At 37.0% G+C, this 19,585-nt stretch overlaps 1 protein-coding gene across 9 annotated transcripts in view; it reads right to left on the reverse strand.

Moving 5' to 3' along the window:
• Positions 1 to 19,585, reverse strand: part of ZMYND8 (zinc finger MYND-type containing 8) — a 56,445-nt gene that overhangs the window by 14,315 nt on the left and 22,545 nt on the right. For 7 of the 9 annotated variants that reach the window (XR_016471952.1, XR_016471953.1, XR_016471955.1 and 4 more), the window contains exons 4-15: positions 16,857 to 17,075; positions 15,879 to 15,992; positions 14,105 to 14,197; positions 12,873 to 12,960; positions 12,324 to 12,379; positions 11,169 to 11,246; positions 10,193 to 10,308; positions 8,956 to 9,437; positions 6,558 to 6,698; positions 4,711 to 4,863; positions 3,340 to 3,843; positions 1,099 to 1,473 (exon numbers count right to left, since the gene is read on the reverse strand). Coding sequence is in view for 5 of the 9 variants with exons in the window: in XM_090152176.1 (XP_090008302.1) it covers positions 1,099 to 1,473; positions 3,340 to 3,843; positions 4,711 to 4,863; positions 6,558 to 6,698; positions 8,956 to 9,437; positions 10,193 to 10,308; positions 11,169 to 11,246; positions 12,324 to 12,379; positions 12,873 to 12,960; positions 14,105 to 14,197; positions 15,879 to 15,992; positions 16,857 to 17,075 (2,419 nt within the window). In the remaining 4 variants the exon portion in view is untranslated. The remainder of the gene's footprint in view (positions 1 to 1,098; positions 1,474 to 3,339; positions 3,844 to 4,710; positions 4,864 to 6,557; positions 6,699 to 8,955; positions 9,438 to 10,192; positions 10,309 to 11,168; positions 11,247 to 12,323; positions 12,380 to 12,872; positions 12,961 to 14,104; positions 14,198 to 15,878; positions 15,993 to 16,856; positions 17,076 to 19,585) is intronic. The other 2 variants (XM_090152179.1, XM_090152180.1) reach the window with 1 other exon arrangement.

A 19,585-nucleotide genomic window follows, 5' to 3' on the forward strand; every position in this document is an offset into this window, starting at 1 on the left:
CTGTCTCGAACATTTTCATTTGCCACCATTTGAAAGTACATTACTGACTTTGTTTCTTCAGAAATAAGACTTGCGAGCTACTTTTGAAGAGAGCATTAATAAGAATTTTAGTTGTACTTCCTGATGTTATTTGCATTCATTTGTTATTAGTGCTACTAATTATTGTTAGTTTTGTGCTGTGACATGTTTAATGTAATACATCCAGCCCAAACTTAGCCTCTGGTTGGAGAGCAAGGAGTGTAACACAAGGTTAACTCATTAAAGCAAAGAATTTATTTATAGAGTTAACTCAAGTGGGATGAAAGTCAGTAAACAGGAAGGCTTTGTCATACTTGCTCAATATTCCAAATAATCTTAAAACAGTAATTCAAACATAAGAGTACAAATCAAAACATGAAGAGCTTCACCTTTACATCTCTAATGACTTACCTGCCTTAGTTTTCAATTTATTTTTAACAATTCATTTTATAAAGACCTCAGTTGATGGTGTCTTAAAGACATATTACTGAAATAAAGTAGTTCTTAAATTTAACTATGTACTATTTAACGTCAATTCAGTATAGAAAAAAATCTGTATATTCTAGAGTGCTTTCATCTGATATTTCTAAGCATATCATATGACAGAACATAGCTACAATGCACTCAATATTAAAAACGTTGATTTAACCCTGTGTGGGGGGGGAGGAGGAAAGCCTGTACAAATCAGCTTCTTGGCAGATAAAACTGGATCCAGATTGTAGATGTTGAGGTAACAACGGTAATCATGCAACTGAAACAGAATTAATGATTTCATCATGTAAATCAGAAAATAATTCAGTTTAGTCTTTCAAAACTGATGGCCAAGAATGGCAAAGATATTTTACAGATACACACACAAATGTTTTGTCATTCAAATAAGGAGACATGACTCTAAATACACACCAGAAAGAGCAGGTATGGTGAAGTAAGTTGCTGTATTTCACAGTCATTTATCAAATAAGAACCACACTTTAAGCTTTTGTTTATATGGAAGAATTCCTGGTTAGGCAGCCTGGGAGCACTGACATCACTACTGGGGGATTATGGCATCATGGGCACATTGAGTTAGAAAGTGTATACCTTTAACTGCTTGTCTTGTCTGATATCTTGTCCCTTGAGAGGATTGAGGTTGCTGTGACTGAGACTGCTGGTTCTGCTGCTGTTGCTGCTGTCTCTGCACCTTCTGCATGTGCCATTTCTGAGAAGATGTCTGAAACTTATTTGAAGAATTCCACACTACTCGCTGCACAGCAGGGGCAGTTTCCTTAGGCAGCAGAGGCCGCTGCTTTTTCACAGGGCTTCCAGTGGCTGCAGATGGAGCACTAACAGTAGAAGTAGCACTAGTAGTTGCAGTCACACCAGCTGGTGGAGTCTGGGACGATGAGCGGGTGAGAACTGGAGTTTCTGGCAGGGGCTGGGTGCTTGTACTGGAAGAAGGTGGAGTTTTACCTACAACTAAACGAAATTTAATGTCAACTTTTCACCACCACATCTGATCCATGATTTCACATCAACTTTTGAAGAGTCACATGCACCTTCCACAGAATAGAAATTCTAGTGGAATTAGAATAGAACCATAGATTCATCTAAGTTCATGATCACCAAGTCCAACTGCCAACCCAACCTACCATGTTCCATCACCAGTCAAGTCCCTTAGGCGTCACATCTGTACATCTCTTGAATACCACACCAGGGATTAGGACTCCACCACTTCCCTGGGCATCCCATTTCAATACCTGACCATTCCCCCACCCCCAACTAAATTCTTTCTTACATCCAATCTGAATCTCCACTGGTGAAAATGAGACTGTTTCCTTGGGTCCTAATGGCCTGATAAAAGAGACTGATACCTTCCTCACCGCAACTTCCTTTCAGGTAATCACAGAGAGCCACCTCCTCTTTTCTAGACTAAACAATCCCAGTTCCCTCAGCCACTCCTCATAACTCCTGTTTTCTGTGTTGTTTCACCTTAGCAGTGCTGTTGTTCTTCTCTGCACACACTCGAGCAACTCAAAATCCTCCTCATAATGGGAGGCCCAAAGCCAAACACAGCATTCAGGGCATGGTCTCATCAATATAAGGGGACCGCTAAGTCCCTTGCCCTGCTGGCCATATGAGTTCTGATGCAGCCCAGGATGCCACTGGCCCTCACCAGTATCACCTGGGCACACTGCTGGCTCACGTGCAGCCAGCTGCCAGCCAACATCATCAGGTCCTTTTCTGCCTGGCACCTTTCCAAGCATTCCTCCCCATGCCTGTACCACCATGTGGGGCTGTTGTAACCCAAGTGCTGCTCTTGACATTTAGACTTGTTGAATGTCATGGGATTGGCCCATCAGTCCAGCCCATCAGGATCCTTCTGCAGAGCCTTCCCACTCCCAAGCAGACCCACCTAATGCGGTACGGTCCACAAACTTACTGGTGATTGATCACCAGCTGGACTGAGTTCCCCCACCAGGCCTCTCTGAACCCAGCCAGCCAGCTCTTCACCCAGCAAACTGCACCTCCTCAGGACACAAGCAGCCAGCTTCTCTGGGACAGTACTGGGGGAGGCAGTGTCAAACACTTTATAAAACCCACGTGAACAACATCCGCAGCCCTTCCCTCAGTTACAAAGCAGTCATCATGTCACAGACATAAACCATGTTAATCAAGCCTTTCATAACCCATCCTGGCTGCTTGTAAGACTTCTCTGGAAGAACAAGAGGTTATCATTTGTTAAGATGTTTCTAGGTTATCACTTACACCTGTCATCCCAGAGCTTACAGACGACTGTTCCATATATCCCATTCTCTTGTTATACAGCCTGACAGTGAAACATTAGCACTGATCAAATAACTGTCTTCACTGGGGTGATAATCCCCCTTCCCTTAAGGTTTAGAGCTCTTTCTCCCTCTTGCAAAAGCAAAAAAGATTCCATCTCCCTTATAGCATTTAACTGGAACTCATGCAATTTGTATCTCCGAAAAATTCTAGTGTTTATACAGCTGTGGTTTTGGGACATCTATGGAAATATATTTACGTTTGACTGGTGGCTGAAGCAGAACCAAATTTCTAAATTTGTGACAGAACAAATGTGTATTCATAGTTCTATGCTGCTGAAAGTAATTTCAATGAAATAGTTTTGTTTTTTTTTTTTTTTAACTTAATCCAGAAATTATAACAGGAACTGAAAATATCACTCATCAAGAATGAAAAATCATTCATAAAAATTGTTCTAGTACAAATATTTTACCATCTTAATGCAAAAATAGAGCTTACAGCTCTGGCTTGAACAACAGTGCAATGATAAAGGAAAAAATAATAAGAATTTTATCCTACCATCTTGTTTAGGAGGAGGTTCTTTTGATTCTTTCTTGTTTTTCCGTCCTTCACGCCCACAATGATCATCTCCCAAATCGATGACAAGTTCACTCTCAGAATCAGAGTCCAGTCCTAGATGCACTGTTGGAGAGTCTGTTTCATCTTTACCTTTCAGTTTTTCTTTTGCAGGATGTTGCAAACTTTTTCCCTTTTCAGAAAATTCTTTTTCAGTGTCTGTAATTGCCTTTTCTTTGACTGGATCGTCTGTTTTCTCCACTTCTGGACTTGTGCTTTTAAGTTCCTCCTTATCTTCATTCTGTGCAGGGGGCTTAGGTTTTTTTTTCAAGGTTAATGATTCTTTGTCACTTCTTGTACCTTCCTTATCCTCTCCATCTTCTTGATCATTCTTAGATTTCTGATCCTCATCACTATATTCACTGTCACTGGTGTCAGATTTTTCAGAATCTTCAGAGTCACTGTGTTCTACTGCAGTATAAACAGCTTCAGATATTTCATTTATTCCTAAATGTGGGAAGAAAGTACATTCCATACTAATATCAGACTGACTGATATTACCAAAGAGAAAAGAAAAAAAAACATAACCCCAAACCCAGCCCCCAGTAGAACAAAATATATAGGTACCACTACCTTAACTGCCAATCCTTAAGCTATAAGCGTCTCCCTTACAGCCCTATCTCAGTATCAGGAGTGAGAATTACCTTCCGTACATTCTAATTCTTATTTTTATTTGATTCAACAGCCCTCCTTTCACACTATTTTTTCACTACCTGCAAGCTCTAGCCCTGTTCAATGGGCCAACACTGGCAAATATTAACAGGAATGATTAGTAACTACCTTAAAATTAGTAACACTATTTAACTGACCACAGTTACTTCTATGCATGTTTGAAGAATCAGTTTCAGACTGAATAACTTTTGTAAGGAGAATCTGTAATTTTTTAGTCTTCAGTTAATTGCTAGAGTGTTAATGCTTTTTAACAGTAGGGAGTGCCCTCGTGACTGGATATACAAATCTGTGCAGCAAACATAAGTTAGGCACAGATCTTTGTTTTTTCAGCATACAAAGCAAATAGTAAGATTATAGTTCTGTCACAGCATCTACATCAGAATGGTGCAAAAACAGATCAAAAGACGAAAGCTTTTTGGCAAAAATCAGAAATGTCAGGTTTTGCTGTAGTTTAATTTAGATGTGTTGAGTTTTATTTGCCTCTAAGAGTTCAAATAGCCTCTACTCCTGTTTTAGTGAAAAAAATTAATGTTCCAATATTTGAAAATGCTTTTTTTTTTTTTTTTTTTTTTTTTTAAACTCCAACTCAACATTTTCTCAAATGTGTGCTCCAGGTTTCCACTGTATTCTTGGGATACTCACCAAGTTGTGCTTTACAACTCTCTATTGTCTTGTCAAGATTAAGCTGGAACCTACTACGTATCTGTCGTTTTGGTGAAATGAGTGGCACAGGAGTGGACTGCTGTTGGACTGACTCACTCAGCTCTTTCAGATCCATCTCAGCTTTGCTTCGATCTAGAAAAAGGAATTAAAAAAATGTTTTACAAAAAGAAGGGTCACTGTCCATGCGAGACAAACCTTACTGGGTAACAGTGCAGACAATCTGAAATGTGAGAAACAGAGACAAGAGATACTATAATACCTCCCCAGGGCATCCTGCATCTTAACATGGAAGTAGTCTCACAATTCAAATTTATCTGTCTAGCCCACAAGGGGGTCTCACTGAGAAGATCTGAGTTTCCAATTTGCCTTGTAAACGTTGCAGAAAAAAAATAGAGCCAGAGGGCAGGCAAACCCCCTGAGGAGAAATCTTCAAATTCTCATCTCTAAAGCCTTTACTGTTTCTTATCATCCATCTTAAGAATTTCACTCCTTACTGCATGAAAGTTTTCTATCTTTTCTATCTCCATTTCAGAAGGACAGGTCCTGTATTATATATATTTTTCCAAGCAATCTGTGTGTAGCTTGGTCATTCACACTTCCACTTTTCACCTTAGTCAGTCTACCAGCAACAACTGATGGCTCCTTTTCACTATTTTCCCTTCCTCTCCTTGCTGTATTGGAGGAGGATCAAAGAGCCCTTCTAGTACTCTGCTTAAGGTACAAATTTTTGTTTTGCATGTTTTCACTTTTGTTTTTTAGGGGAATCCCTTTTCACGCTGTGCTTGAAAATAAGACATCATGAGTCATATCTGAAATCCACAGGTTTTGTAGATGGAATCATGTTTAGTGCAGCTGACACTATCAAATGAAGGACTGCCACTTTCATTCCTAGCATCAAAGAGCATATTTAGGAAAGGAAATTCCCTTAAAGTTGAATAAATAATTGATATTCTACCAGAAAGCACAGAAGCTGTTCTTTTACAGTACTGCTCATGGGCCATAACATTGGTTTTTCAGTTCAACCCTATTTATTCAAAATTTTCTGTGTTCAAGCTAATGCCTCCCATCCATGGCTCAAACAATTCCTGTATGATGTTTCTGTGTTTTGGTTTTTTTTTAAATGCATTGTTACTTTTGATAAGAAAGACAAACAGCTGTGGTGCAGCAAAAGTAATTCCATGGTTATGTGCACAAGCACAGACTAACGCTGAAAAGTACAGTATGTCTAAAAGAATGCAGAACTTGATCTCAAGCCTTCCTGAAGTATTTGGTGAAGGCCAGGAAAAATTCTGTCACTCCACGTAACATCAAGTGGATAGAAAATGTGGCTAGAACTGAATCAGAATATTCATAGAAGGAAAACATGATTGAGGAAATTGATTTACATCTGTTTGGCTTTCAGAAGTACTTTATCAAAGCAGTACTTTCCTAATTCATCTCTTAATCTCAGTATCTCCCTTGATACAGATGGTCAGTGAAGAAGGGACATGAAGTTTGGAAGACCACAAGACATGTGAAAACTTCATCAGCAGTTCATGTAATTACAAGCTTTAGAAACTTATCTACTGTTTAGAAACATTTATTTGTACAATTCAGCTAAGAAATCATCCATTAACTACTTATTTTGATCAAAAGAAAAAGCAACAGGAACTTTCAATTCCACTTACAAAACATGAAACATCTTATTTGATGAAACAACAATTACACAAAGCCACATTTCTTCGTCCATTTATATCTATGTAGAACTAAGTTTGTTCCCATTATTTTGGCACCCCCGTAGTTTATTCAGCTATAACATACTTGGACTTTTGAAAGTCAACACTAACCAAGATTCAGATTCAGAATGCTCCCTGGAGTGGCAGTTCTTTCTTGCTTAGCAGAAATTGGTGTTGACGCTTGAGGAGAGAAGGGTTTGGGACTGCCTGACAAGCTCCCTGCTTGACCTGTTCTTGTTGGTGCAGGAGAAGCTGAAAAAAGTACAAAATTAATAAGGACGGATTTAAAAATAATCACAGTAAAGCAAGCCATATTTGCTGGGCCAAAACAGCTTTTCAACCTATAAAAGCAGAGAAAAGGTTTTTGTTTAATCATTTAAATATTATTCTACACCTCCACTGTTAACTTTCAAATATCCCTTAGATTTTAGTTTATTAAAAGAAGAAATTGTAAGGAAAATCACACTACCATGATTAATTTAATTATACCAAACACACATTTACCCTCAAAACCTCTCTGTTTTCAAGATTCTAGCTTTTGAGATTTGGTTATTTTAAATCTAAACCAACTCTAGACTCTGAATTGCTATTATTTTATTGCATGTATGCAGGTAAACATTAACAAAAAAAGTCTAGCCATTTTCTAGAGATGTTAATAGAAAATTAAAAGAAATCATATTAAGCTCAGTCAGTGCAGCTGGAGATCAGTGACAAAATCCCTCAGATAAGGCAATAGGATATTCCAATTTTACACAGTTTAAGCAAAAGTCTGTGCTCTGATCCTTCAAAACATCCACAAAGTCACATTTCAAACATAAACTTCAGGTCTACAGTCGGTCTACAAAAGGAAGCTTTTGTGTGCCATAACCTGAAGTAAACCTCTGATTTCTGACAGCAAGCGCTGTGCGTTAAACTTCTGTTTAATGTTCTGACAAGTTACCCTGAAGTCACAGCTGAACACTATGTCTGACAGCTACAATTCATTTGTTACATCCCAGGACAAGATTGCAAGTTATTTCTAAATTATTTCCTTCATATCACTCCAAATGCACAAGAGAACCATCCATTTCATCTGAATAAAAGCATTCCTGCCTAAAGACAGTGCAGTCATCCTACCTGGAATTTTCTTTTACAGTAAACAAAGTAATTTCATCCCCATTTTAATCACATCACACATTCCATTAACAGGACAGCTAAATTAAAAAAAAAAAAAAAAATAGCATTTGTGACAATATACAGGCAGAAATGCCAAGTAGCAAATTGGAACATATGAGTTTAGAATATAAAAAAATAGAGAAACATTGAATCATAGAATGACCTGGGTTGAAAAGGACACAGTGATCTAATTATCTAATTTCAACCCCCCTGCTAAGTGCAGGGTTGCCAACCACCAGATCAGGCTGCCCAGAGCCACATCCAGCCTGCATGTGGAGGAGCTCATTTGGAAGGGACCTCCATCAATTCCAGTTGCCTGCTGTTAAGTCAAATTGGCATTTCTATGCACTAAGACAGGATCAGTAAGGTGTGAGGAAAGTGAAAATTCCCCAGAATTGCTATGATGGTAAGAATGCAGAATAATAGGATAATATTTGTCATCTCCTATTACCTTTCTCTAACAGAACAGCTTTAATGTGATTTTGGTAACTATGTCTACTACTATAAAGAAATAATAATGTATAATAAAATCTCTAAATTTTAAGACAGAAAACAGTATCCGTAAGCTACACCTTGTGTAGGAAAACTGCACACGCGATAATTGATGTATAAAATGAATTATTCCTTTTGACATGCTATTCTCTGCTGAAATAGTGTTCTCAACACTTAAGACTGATACAGTTACTTTATCACAATTTCCCCGAGAGGTACAGAATCCTGCCATGAGATAATTTGAAGCCAAAGGTGGTTTCACAGCTCAACTTTTAAGAGGAGTAAGATTCCCAAATGGCCATCACATCTACTGACCACTTGGCATGCATGTCTGCCTGCTTGTTTTGGAGAAACTGTTGGGCTGCACAAACACTGCAGAACAAAGGAATAAGTGTAACATACGACTCTTGTTGGTTGGTTGTTTTTTTACATTAAGCTTCTTCAAACAGATGTGGTGGCAGAGGGGAGGGTGGTTATTTAGCACCAATTTCTCCAGCTGCAATACTGATCTGATAAACAAAATTCAACTAAATCTCAAAGTCACTTCTGCTGGTTCTGACACACTCTTCCAAATGTGCTCACCACTAATTCAGATGATTAAGAAATGTGTGCATTATCTGTGCTGCTCCACAGAAGGTGAAAAAGTGATACCACATTTCTTTTGTGCAGCACCACCTCCACCTAACTAGGCAGGACTAGTAAAAGTTTATATCCAATAAATTTTAAGTCTTATCAAAAGCAAATAAATAAAGGAAAAGCCTTGAGAAAGAGCTATCTAATTTTAAATGAAATGTCTCCTAATCACAGCAATTCTAACTAGTGAATTAACCATATGCAGAAGTAGTCTTACACCCCTTTTTACCTGTATTTTTCTCAATAAAATCCATGGATTCTTCACTTGCACTAAAATGGCTGGAAGTTGCCTTTTTCTCTGCATCCTGCTCAACGTCAGATCCGGTGTGGACTGATGAGTTTGTACTCATTGGTGACCGCGGCATATCTGTCAGCGAAATCCTACGACCTGTGCTGCTGCTCAGCATAGGCTTGCTCATGAGAATCTTCGGTGATGCTGTCATATCAAAGTTCAATTTGATTTTCTCTTGCTTGTCTGTCTTTGCAGTTCCAGCAGTTGGGTTTGTAGGATCTAGTAACATTTGGTATTGGTTATTGGGAGTATACGGTGTCCGGAAAGGTGCGTAATTAAATACTCCAAACTTTCTACGAATGTTATCAACATAAACCTCCATTTCTTGCATTGCACTATTGAAGATGCTTTTCGTCTTTTTCACAGAAAAAGGAATTTCTTTAGACATGAGGTAGCAATTATTTATTGGAACCCAGGCCCTATAAGTCAAACAGAAAGACAGAGATAAGACATTTTCACTGTTAATTGACACAGTAAAGTTTTAAACAATTTTTTTTTCCAAACTCTGATTTTATTCCATCATAAAGATATGTGCACCTCAGATCATTTCAGAGGATCTTCACCTTCTTTTAAAAGGTCAGTGCTCAGGCTTTGGTAAATAAGTAAATTGCTTCTATTAGGATATTTCTAGCTGATTTTACTCTCCTCCAGCAACACATAAAAGAAGATTAAATACTGATCAATATGACAAAATATATTTAGCCAAACTAGTCCATAGAACTGTAAGATGATCATTACAAAACAATCTTTCCATTGGTCATAGCAGAGAAATATGAAAATGCAAGTGAGAAAAAGATGTTCCAAAGAACATCCTACAATGCTGTGTTCACTACCCTGTATTTAGACAATACAGACACCAGTACTGCCCCTACCACTATTTTTTTTCAATACAAACTCATTGCCACATGAATTAACTTGCATGATCAGTGAGGTTATATAGGTGTAAGTCTTGCAAATGCATGGCTTACACTCCACAGATATCATGTAAGAAATTAAAAATGTATATACTACAATATTATTATAGCTTATTCAGATCAATATTCAAGAAATGGGATCCCAAAACTTGGAGAACACAAAATAACAAGTTTTTTTTGTTTTGTTTTGTTTTTGTTTGTTTGTTTGTTTTCTTTTTTTTTCAACTACAACCAGAAATAACCTCTGGTTAAATTCCCACCTGTCATGTTGGCCAAAGAAACGGGCATCAACTTGCCCATCTTTATCCCTCAGTGCTTTAGCAGGCCAGAACGGAAAGCCTTTGAGTTTAGCCCAGACCAAAGGGTGAGGATTGCTCTAGAGAGAGATGGTAGAACATACAGTAAGAAAACACAAGCAGTATTACCTTCAAAATCTGATACACAGCATTAAGTTTTTAAAATTATATTTATTTCCTAGATTAAATAACATGCAAGACCCTGGACAAATACAAGATTCCATTTCACTATATATTTGATACCTAATAGATCAAAGGAGGAAAAAAGTAAAAATAAAAAAAAAAATCAAAAATATTACCTTATTTGAACAAATCTTAATTGCACTTACTATTTTTTAAAATTTTTTCTTGATCTCCTCCAATATGCAGCACATCCTAAACTACAGTTGACCTCTGAAATTCTCTAATTTCCACTTAAGCTCAAGAGAGAACCTGACAGATTATACAGTTCTACTTAAGAACTTCAATAAGTCTTTCAGGGTTTGGTGCAATACTAAACAAAAGCAGAAGTCAGACAACCTATTAACAGGTAATAAAGAAAAGTCAAGTCTTAATACTGAAATCTCAGAACTAAGTTTTCAAACATTCACATTTCAGAAATTTTACTCTTAGTGCAAGTACCACAAATGACCCATCAGTGGGCACCTTTTATTTGAGGGCAGAGACTGCAAACTGGTTGCTGACACGATTTACAGTCACTTCTCACCATAAGCATGCAGTCTTTAGACAGCTAACAGCTTGAGATGGTCTTCTGATTCCACAAAGAGCATGATGAGCATGACACATAACTACAAGTCACTTTGTTAAATTACAACAGTTCTCCTTAATTTGCTAGCCTCTCAGTAACTACCACAGGTAGAAAACAACAGGAGGACAAGAGGAGACAAATGAGAGCCTTTACTTTAATGCACTCGCTAGACTATCATCATCCTTAACTTACACAAGGCTCACAAAACCAATTCTCTCGTTTTTGGCAAGCAGCTAAGTAACATTCCGGACATACTTCAATTTCATTCATCTGAAAAGAAAAGGAAAACAATTATTCAATAACTTATCACAGTTCATGGTGTGATTAGTAAATACTGTAATATAATTTAATAACATCATATTTCCCACAAATCTGTGGTCATAAATCAACCTTTTATTGCCACGAATTCAACACTGCTTTGAAAGAAAACCTTATTTTCTACCCCTGTGAATTATGCTTTCCAGTTAAACAAGACATTTTTAAGCCCCTCTTCAGATCATACACTGCTCATGTCATGAAAATACATTCTGTCTCTAGTGTTGCATTTATTACAGTGATAGAGAATTACTGACCATCATTTGTTTCTGAGGCAAAAAATTAACCTCAGCTGAACACTTAATTCCAAAATAATTTAGGGAGAACAAAAAAGAAAATATTTTGTTCTCTTTTTTTCAGATTATATAAGCCAATTAGGAAGTCAGAATCAGGTCATACACAATTTTCTTTCTCTAAACAATGGATACATTCTCAAAACTTACTAGAATTATGGATATTGCTGCATCAGCAGAGGAGTGGGAAAAGCACTCTACATAAATATAGAGTATCAGATTATCAGATAATTTATATCAATGAAATACTGTTCAAAAACACTGCATTTAGAATAAATTTTTGTAATATTAGCATTATGAATTCTCAGTGAAATAAAATCAGTTCAAACAATCAACTAAAATGCAGGCAGTCGTTCTTGCATTTATTCACAGGGCTTTCATACTGTGACATCAAACAAACCACCTCAAATATGTCTACAAATCAGAACATCTGTTTCTTTTTCCACCTCCAAGCATTCATTTAGAAGACAGGTGTCCTTGTGCAGATCCCATGCATCTTCTCTCCCATCACTGAAATCTTAATCACATATAGTGAATATCCTAATGAAAATATTATTAGCAATGCCCTTGTCAAAATCCTTCTATAAGCCATGAATATGCATCCCCAAACATAAGAAAGCCTACACAAGTTACAGTTTGTAAAGCACACATTAGGAAACATTATTTCAATCACAAATACAAACGATGGAATATTTCAAATATACAGATAGAACAATCAAATTAACTGGGGTACACATACCTCATGCTCACAGATTTTGATGATGACTTTTGCTGTTTGTGTCAATTTGTGATTTCCTGAAAAGACAATAAGAAAAATGCTCTAACCAAGAAAACTGTTAGTATAAAATGATGATAAAATCAACAGGTTTTAGTTATAAAAAGTTTATGTTGAAGACAACATAGAACATCTGAAAAGACAATGCAAAACAGGTATAAACTAAACAGAAGCAGTAGGCAGGCTCTTCCCAGCAAAAATAGCACAGTAAAAGATCTTCATGAGTTCCCTTTTTGTATCTGTTGCAGCCTGCCCACCACCGACACACCATTCAGTAATGGACATTTCCTCAGGTAGGTCTCCTACTGAGCAAGAGACAGCATAGACAGTATTTGGTCCTAAGTGTAAATGTAGGTCTTTTTTTTTTTTTTTTTTAAATAAGTCACGTTTAGAACTACAGCATTTAGCAGGAAGATACTTTCACCATTTGTCAAGCAGCAGCGTACAAATTTCTCCATCGCTTAATCTGATCTGAAGCTTCATATTCAAAGAAGTATATATATCTGTGCTTACCCCCATTGTAAATAATGCAGTTGTGCAAAATCCATTTGGCATCAGCCAAAAATGCTTCAGTGCAACCGTACATTTTCTTTTTAACATTCTGGAAAGAAACATTTAAAAATCAGAAAACAGATATGAGCAAAAACGCACATCTTCATAAACACTGCTGTCTGTCAGTCACACAATTATTAAAACAAAAACCTTACATTACAACTAATTCTAAATACTTCAGCACCTTCCAAGTTCAAGGTGTTTTTTGATTGCCCTAAATATTTATGAAATGTCTAAATCAATTCTCAACAATGAACTATTTAGATCAACATCTTCAATAATTCCAAAGGGCTGCAGAGGAGCACCAGTAACCACCTTGTCAATCCTGAGGCAGTATTCCACTTGAGGTCCCTACAGAAAACTGAGTCCTTGATTTTGCCCACTGGCATTTTAATTTCTAAATTTTTTTTTACAAGACCCAGAAAAAAAATATATTTACTATACCCCATAGGCCAGTTCTTGATATTCCAGCCTATCACCTGGTGAAGTAATTCAGTTAGATCAAATCAGTGACATGGATTTGTTATACTTTTATGCCACAAAGACATTGACCTCTGCTCCCAGAGCCCAGAGAATAAGGACTCCTCACTAGACATTACCACAACAAAGCTCTGCACTGCTACACTATTATTAAAGCAACAGAGAATGAAGAACTTTGTAATTTGAAACATTTAACTTATTACTGAACTGACAATCAAACTCCTGTAATCCACTTCTTTACCATTTTCTTCTTCTCCCACATCTCAGGTGCAGTGAATGTTCTCGTATTTGCTATTTCTGTACATTCTAATATTTGATCAGCAGATGAGCCTGGAATGACCTCTGGTCATACACTCAGATGGTCCCAAGGTGAATCAGTGTACCAGCAATCCATTAATAGCTAACAAACATGGTGATCAAATGTAAAATTTTACTAATGAAGTCTCCCCACAGGATGATTCCCAGAATTATATGGATTTACACAGAAGGAACTCATCAGGGTAAAGTTGTCTTTTTTATACTGCTTTTCCTGAGCATTTGCTATTAGCTCAGACTACATAACAGACACATTCAGTGGCACTTTCAGTTGTTTTTCCAATAACAAAACTGTAATCAAAACACTTAATTTCAAGCAATCTCTCTCCCTCCCATCAAACAACCCAGAAAGCTTAACCACAGCAATCAAACTCAAAGGACCTTTGCCTCATACAAACCTTCTCTAATGTACAAAGGTCCATTGGATGAAAGATATACTCTGCATAATCTGGGTGTTGATCCAGTGAAACTGGCTTTTGAAATGGCTCTGTCTGTTAGGAGAAAACAAATCACACTGCTTCTTAATACTGAACAGTCTTATCAACAACTCAATAGTCACTCTTTTTCTAATACTACTTTCAACTGTGGTATCAGAGAAAATTACTTAAAAGTAATAGCAAAAATTTGTGAAGTAATGCAGTACTGGCAAATGAGGAAATAAATGCCCTCACTCACATAACTGATTTTCCATATATTGGAAATAATGAATTACAAGCCTTTGGGGTTTTGTAAAATGGACCGTTCTTATTTACAGTAGTTCTTCTTCAAGCAGAGTATTAGCTGAGGCTCAGCAAATAATTTTTAGGAGAACAAATACTCCCATTATCTAGAATTAGAGATAATTTTATCAGTCTTGGAACTTTCAGAGCAATGGTGACTTGCAGATAAATTCAAACTTCCATCAGTGGGACTCTGCACTTTATCTGCTGTTGTTGAAGGGCTGCAGTTCCCTTAAAGCTGTCAGACACAACAACAGCAGGTAAGTGTCTAAAGGGCAAAATATCCCCATAATGTTCATTAAACACTGCGTTTCAAGCTGCGTGTTCAAAACATTTTGTCAACTCAATATAAACAAACACTGATACTTTGCTTCAGAAAAGCAGCATTTAAAGCTTCTAATGATTCCTTCTAAAAGGAGACTATTAACCACTCCAGAGTTAAAACATTCCAAGAGCTGAAGTTTATCAATACTAAAGAGTAACCTTCCCAGAAACTGTCACTATTTTTCTGCTAAAATATTTATCATGAAGACACCAGAGCTGTAAATAACCCATGATTCCTTCCATACATGTGGTTTTTCCAATATATTTTACTGTATGTTTGCAAGCACAGAGATTCCTTTAATTTATTTACAGGGACAAGATAGCAACAGGAGTTCAGATAAGCCATGGCAATCCATTAAAACATCTTACTACAATTTTTTTCTTCCCACATGTGAAAACTAGTCAAAGTTTCACTTGCATAGTGAAAAAAGAGCAATCAGAAATTCAGAAGAAAGAATGAGGAACTGGAATGTGCGAAACTTCCAGGAGGCAATGATGATTTTGAGAGTTAAGTCTAAGACAGACATGTGGAGATTGGTAAAAGTTAGAGGAAACAGCATTTTCCCTCCATGATAAAAGTTCATAGGATGGCAGATTCCTACAGTACGCATGTTGATGGCCCAGGTTGTCACTGCACTGAGAAGAAATTCAGTGTTTTACAAGTATTCGATACAACTAATTTTTGTGGCGAGAACAATTCCTACTAACAGAAGAAAGAGAGGTTTTTCAAGGGTTATAATCAATTACTTAACATTACCTGTACCTAGAGCCTTGCCCACATACCTGGGTTGGTAAGAAACCACACGTTGTCATTTCCCTTGCACCTCAGAAAAGGCACAGCATTGTTCACTTTCAGTGAGTGAGAAAACAAATTCCTATTGGAAAGCTATGCTGTATCTTCACTACATTTACTGAAACTATCTCCAGCAGTTGCATCAAAGAACTGTGTTTTGTTGTTTTGTATGCATTCCAGAACAGCATGCACACTCTGAACTAAGCAGTTTGTAATATACAGGTGGTAGACAGCAGAAAATCTGATAAAATAAGCTAGACTCAGCTCAACAAAAGGAAGCAAAACCCAATATTATGACAAACATACAAAACAAGCACTAAAAAAAATCTTCCTTACCCCTGGCTGTTTCATTTTCTGTAGTGCAAACTTGAGCAAATATGATAGTTGTTCAGTGGTGAGCATTGTCATAGCTTTACTCTGTGTTTCTATGCATTCTGCAACTGTGATTTTCTAAAAATTAGGATGAAAAAAATATTGTCAGCAAACATTTCTAGGTGAATTCTTCTCCAGTAAAAAATCCCAGCATTTGGACAGAAGATAACAACTACTTCCTAAGAAACAAAATATTTTTGATGAAGCAGCATTAATACTTCAGAAACTTGTTGAATTCTGGATATGTTAGCCTAAATAAGTAAATGAATATATAAAAAGGGAAAAGTCTAGAAACTACATTCATCTTTTAGATCACCCAAATAAGACGATGTTGGAATATATACAATTCCCAGTACAGTGCAAATTCACAGCAACATGAATGAGGAAATAAGTCATCTGGGCTCTAAATAATGCAATACGCAGCCAAAAAAAAAAAAAAAAGCCATCTGATAAACCAATTTACTTTCATTGTAGATACTATGATGCTAATTATTCTCTCTCCAGAAATTGTTGGAGAGGAATAGCTAAATTCTTCCTCAGACCTGCAGAAACATATAGTACTAATAATATCCTCTTATTTATGTAGACCCTGCACATCTTCTGAGCACTCTGCAGAGCTGATCAGCCCACAAGCAGCAGCATGAAGTAAACTAGACAAAACTGTGAAATGTTTTCAGAGTTAAAGGTAAGATGTAGGGATCACTCTTCAAAATGTGTTGGCCTTCCCTAGAGATGGTAAGAAGTTGAAGAGTCACGGCCAATAGAGTCCAGGTGAACGCACAGAGAAAAAGTAAGGAAGCAGCAAAAGATGCTCCCTTTTCACACAACTTTTTCTGGTATCAAGAGGCAATATAAGAATAGAACAGAAACATCCTGGAATGTAAAAAAAGCTGCTTGTATCACTCATTTGCAGAAGAAATCCACTCCTTGTATCAAACTAACCTCACATTCTGGGCAAAACCAATCCCCCTCTGGTTCCGCTGTCAGTTTCAGACACTTAGCATGATAAACCCGAGGGCAGAGTTCACAGCAGAGGACTTGGCCTTCCCGATGACAAACCCAGCAATAGAAATCATTCCGTCCATCCTGTGGTACAACATCAACAGGGTCTGTGGTGAGTGGCTGCTTCATATAGTAAAACGGACCATGTCTTAGTTCTGACTGAAATGTAGGCAAGAAAAACAGGTTTGGTTTCAAAACAAATTTGCATTTCATAAAAAATAACATTCATAGCAATAAATATCATTATATATAAATCAAACAGCAATCTACAGAGTTTGATTAACATTTATGTAAGCACAATATCTTATTTATTGCACAAAACCATTCATGAAGAGATTCATTTCATATTCAGATGCCAAATGATGCATATTATACTCAGCACTCAAAATAAATTTTTGTGGCAAATGAGGACATCAAATGCAAGTCGTGCAATCCAACATCCTCAAACTCAGAATCCCATGGGGGATGTAGTGGTGGCTAAACTGGCACAACTGAAGAAATTAATCAGTCCTGAAACAAGTAGCTGAGCACCACGTAAACCTGTCCTAAATTACAGTAAGTCACAAGTTTTCAGAACCAGAATTCATGCTGATTTTAACTGATAAACCAAAAAAAAAGTAGGATGGCACAGAAGCAGATTTACAACTTTAACAAGGTGACCCCAGGAGCATGAACCTGGGGAAAAATTTAATCCACCATTTACACACATATCAGAATTTAAGACACAATCTCCACTGGTTTGTCTGCACTAGAAAATAACGTTAACTTCATAAACTACACGGACTGCTCTTTCACTTGTGCCTCAAACTGCTTAAAGGTGACACAGATGACACCAGAACATGGGAACAGAGAGTCTGGGAGAGCCAAAATTGGACAACAGATACCCAATGTTTCCTGGACTGGATATGAAGAGAAGCAAATAATTATTGGAAAACTGAGTTATATTTATTTATAATAAGGGAACTTAAGTTTTCCGTTTGGTATTAATTGGAGGAGGAGGGGATGGAGATAAATAATCACAAATTTTATGCTGTTTATTCGCTGTGACTTCTTGTTTGATATAAAGCTATTTGTTTGTAACAACCCAACCAGTTGCTTATAGTTTGCAGAACCACCTTGGTTCTCAGGTAATTGTGTGCACTTCCTACATCATACAGAGCTTCACAACTTCTTAGGCCCTTGAGCTGTCACATGCCTGCCTGACTGCTAAAGCAGTGGAACAATATGCAAAAGCTGGGTACCTCTGCAGCACCCTGTACAAAACTGGTCACATAGGACATACATTATAAACCACAAACCACCATCAGCTCAGACTGTGATCTTTCTAGATTTATAAAGTAACAAAGGACAAGGTCTAATTATCTTCATGAATAGAAGGCCTTCAGTGACAAAGTTAGGTGATACAGAAGTATTCTCTGACAATCCAGCTGGAGATATAATACCTCAAAAGATACACTGGAAGATACATTACTTCTAGTAATCAATTACTGTATAATATTTCATGCAAAGAAAGAATATTATCCATAAAATTTTACTGCAATTTCAAAAGCATTCTGCTACCTAAAGTTCCACTTGAATTTCTGTCTGTTTTAGCAGTTTTCATTTCCTCTTCTACACACATTGCAGCTACTAAAAAGATAGTACACAAATGGACTGAGCATTATTTTCTGTACTTTCTCTGTATATACATTTAAACATATAATACAACCAGACCTCCACAAGGAAGGTTCTATGCGCTCTTGGGGGCAGGGAAAGGCTTTACCTACATTTCAAATGTATTACTATGCCTATCATTCAAGTCAGGATAGAAGTGCACATGTAAACCCAGAGCGAAAAAGAGAAAGTTACGATTGACAGCAGAAGTGTGTTTTGTTTGTGGTTACATGCACCACAGCTTAAGACCAAAATCTCAATACTCAGAGATTCTGAAACTGAAGTCTTGGTAGTTGGAGATGCAGCTATGGGCAGCGCATCCACACTGACTTCCTGTTTAAAAAAAAATTTAAAATCTGTAAACAATTACAGAGAAATGAGCTTATTGTATCTAAATAAAATAGTCCTTTTTTGCTAGAACATGGAAGGAATTAATTCTCTGACTGAGGATGTTTTATCTTTCAGATACATATCACCTTGTTTTGTCTGAGCTAAGGCTGAGGGCCAGGAAAGAAAGAAGTTAGGAATGAGATTCAAAAAAGACCCAAACAACAGAACTAAATGACAGAAAACAAACCCCTGAGCGACATCAAAGGGGCCTTTCACTTGTTCTAATCAGAGCAACATGTTTTAAGAGTTTAAATGTTAACAGTCATGAAAGAAAAGCTTTGTTCTCCAAACAGTTTCAAAAGTCAGTTCAAGCTCAAGTGGCAGCTTGCTCTTACAGTTTCAGTAATGTTAGTAAGATATGTATAAAACTGAAGGAAAAACAACAGTATTTGTAGTGCTTTTTAGGCAAGAAAAAGGTTACTATTTCTAGCCAGTTTAAATTTGAAGCTAGGTAGGAAAAAAGCTGCTACTTCAAATATATCATAGCTGACCAAGTGTTGTACGTTCCTGATTTTTTTTTTTTTAACCTCTTTTAGCTATACTCTACATCTCCATAATTTGTTGTATTTCAATACTTTGAATACCTGTCGGCACCATTCTGCACATCCGTAGCATCTTAGTACAAG

The sequence above is a fragment of the Phasianus colchicus genome, chromosome 17 (genome assembly GCF_987193195.1).
Source record: "Phasianus colchicus chromosome 17, bPhaCol1.hap1.1, whole genome shotgun sequence".
Taxonomy (NCBI): Eukaryota; Metazoa; Chordata; class Aves; order Galliformes; family Phasianidae; genus Phasianus; species Phasianus colchicus.